Source organism: Chanodichthys erythropterus, chromosome 22 (assembly GCF_024489055.1).
Source record: "Chanodichthys erythropterus isolate Z2021 chromosome 22, ASM2448905v1, whole genome shotgun sequence".
In the NCBI taxonomy this organism is placed as follows: Eukaryota; Metazoa; Chordata; class Actinopteri; order Cypriniformes; family Xenocyprididae; genus Chanodichthys; species Chanodichthys erythropterus.
Genome location: NC_090242.1, coordinates 11775428 through 11778324, shown reverse-complemented (window position 1 = coordinate 11778324; position 2897 = coordinate 11775428). Strand labels below are relative to the sequence as shown.

Here is a 2897-nt window from a genome sequence, read left to right as displayed (position 1 = left end):
TTCTATGTTTTTTATCAACACTTGAATGTGGGCAAATTTCATTAAAGCAACATTTTGAACAAAAAACTGAGAAATTGATGCGTTTTGTCAGAGACAATGTCCAGATTGCATTCAGAATTATAATAAAATCATATGGAGTAGATTGCTTCCCTCAACACCCTCAAAGCTTGAACAGTCCTATTCGTGGGTCAACATTTGTGACCCTGGACCTCAAATCCAGTCATAAGTAGCATAGGTATATTTGTATCAGTAGCCAACAATACATTGTATGGGTCAAAATTATCGATTTTTCTTTTATGCCAAAAATCATTAAGATATTAAGTAAAGATCATGTTCCATGAAGATATTTAGTACATTACCTACTATAAATATATAAAAAAATAATTTTTGCACCCTCAGAGTCCATATTTTTAAATAGTTGTATCTCTGACAAATTTTGTCCTAACAAACCATACATCAATGGAAAGCTTATTTATTCAGCTTTCAGATGATGTATAAATCTCATTTAAAAAAAAAATAATAATAATAATCCCTTATGACTGGTTTTGTGGTCTAGGGTCACATTTCATTCGGTAATGTTTGGACGCTCTGATTTATATGTTAAATGTTTACTGATCGCATAAGCAATGCTTATATCGCTTGTTTCTGCTGCTTCTTCGCCTGTGTTTTTATCTGGAGCTTCTGTACTCTTTCAGAAGATGTGTAATAGGCCGGAAGAGATGCAAAATCTCGCTATAAAATAACAATAAATTCATTTTATTAATGATAAACCTACCCTTACAATAATGCAAATACAGTAATTTATTGTTGTTCAGGGTGACAAAAACGATGCAAAATTGATGTTCGCATACCCAGTAGGACAATCAGGCTGTAGCTGTATCCCTTCTAGCCCTAACCATGGATTTGACTCAATTTGCCGGAAAACTCCGTCAATGGCAGGAAAATGTGCAATGTGCTTTGATCTGCCTGCATTGACACTATTCTTTAAGAGCTGCTGTGCAGCCAAAATAATGTACCAGTTATCAATGTAAAGCTGCTTTGACACAATCAACATTGTAAAAAGCGCTATACAAATAAAGGTGACTTGACTTGAAAAGAGTTACAGATTGGCTCCATTTACTTCCATTGAAAGTGCTTAGATGTTATGCCACTGTTGTTGTTTAAGCGTAATTTGTACACTCAGAATTCCAGAATGTACAAACAATGTTAATACAGGATCACGTCCTGCTTGCTTAAACCATGTTGAGAAAACATGTATATGTCTATGTTAGCGGTGTGTCTTACCGAGCTTCTGCATGCATGCGCGTAGCCGCTCCTCGAGACTAACCACACGGGAGTGCAGGTCATCGTAGTCGTAGGCTCCCATCTCCTGCTGGAGGAGGCCGAGGCTGGCTGTCAAGTTCTGCACCTCCTCTTTAAACTGCTGAACCAGCCGGGCGTCAGCTTTGTACTCCTCGAGTACGGGGATTAGCGGACGCAGCTCCGCCATTTTTGCCTTTATGGCCTGCAAATACGTAATGTGGGAAAGTTGGAAAGTCTGGCTTACTTGTACATTGTGAAGCCTGTCTGAGCCCTCGTTGTCTACACTGATTTGAACAGTCTAGGTGTTGAATACTGTTGTACGTGAGGTTGTGTGCATCAATTAATGTGTTTGTTTGTCTGGAAACTCCTGGAAAAAGTTTCACTATATATGCCCCAGAGTATGTGGACACCTACACACCACATCAATATGTGTTTTAATTTCAGAACCATTAGCATTTATAATGAGTTAGTCATTCTATAACAGCTTCTACTCCTCTGGGATTTAGATGCTGGGACATGGATGCAGTGATTTGCTCCTGAGCGTCAGTGAGGTACTGATGTTGGGTGAGTGCCAAAGATCGCAAAGATTCTTTGTGCAGGTCAGTCAAGTTTCTTCCATGTCAGACAACTACACTCTAAACAAATGCTGGCTTTCAAACCTTGATATGGTCAAATATAGACAAACCCCATTGTTGTGTCCATATTTGACCCAAACATGGGTTGAGATAAATGATTCTTTATGAACCTTGCTAGAGCAAAAAGAGCCCTGTTTTCCTATAAATGCTTGTGAATATGAAGTGTGCTTTTATTGAATGTGCACTTGTAGCGTACTTCAAATTTTAATCATTAAAAAAAAAAACTACTTGCAGATGTTTTTTTTAACATACTTAAGAACACTTATAAAATTGAACATTGTAATACTGTGAAAAATTATACTTTAAAGTACATTTTAAATTATTTTTATTTTTAGTTTTAATCATTTTTGTTTGAATTATTTTGATGTTACATACTAAAGCACATGCAGAGTACTTGATTATATTTTTAACTGATAGTATGTTATATGATATTACTTTTTTAAAATGTACAAAATTTCAATTTTATCATTACAAATGTGTAATAATTACAAATATATTTAAATACATGATTTACAAGTTTCAATAGAAATGACATTAAAGCCTATTTTAGTTCACCATAAGAGCTTGTCAGTACATTCGGCAGAATACTTCAAGCATATATCAAAGACTATAGAAGTAATTATGAAATTACATATAAAGATGTACTTGAGTGGGTCAAAAACACTCTAAAATTCATCTAACTAGGTGTCCACATACTTTTGGCCATTTTTTTGGTCCCCATGAGGAAAACAGCTTATAAATCATAATAAGTGATGTTTATGTTTTTGTTTTTTTTTTTTTTTTTTTTTTAATGTAAAAATGTAGAACGTTTTCTGTGATGGGTTTAGGGTTAGGGGACAGAATATACAGTTTGTACAATATAAAAATCATTATGTCTATGGAAAGTCCCCATAAAACATGAAAACCCAATATGTGTGTGTGCGTGTGTGCTTGTAGAGCCAGTGAGAGACCAGAGGCCAA

General features: G+C 35.3%; 1 protein-coding gene across 2 annotated transcripts in view; it reads right to left on the bottom strand.

Annotated features, from left to right (window-relative positions):
• olfm1b (olfactomedin 1b) overlaps positions 1-2897 on the bottom strand; it is a 33825-nt gene that overhangs the window by 13265 nt on the left and 17663 nt on the right. For both annotated transcript variants that reach the window (XM_067376287.1, XM_067376286.1), the window contains exon 4: positions 1285-1504. In XM_067376287.1, the coding sequence (XP_067232388.1) occupies positions 1285-1504 (220 nt within the window). The remainder of the gene's footprint in view (positions 1-1284; positions 1505-2897) is intronic.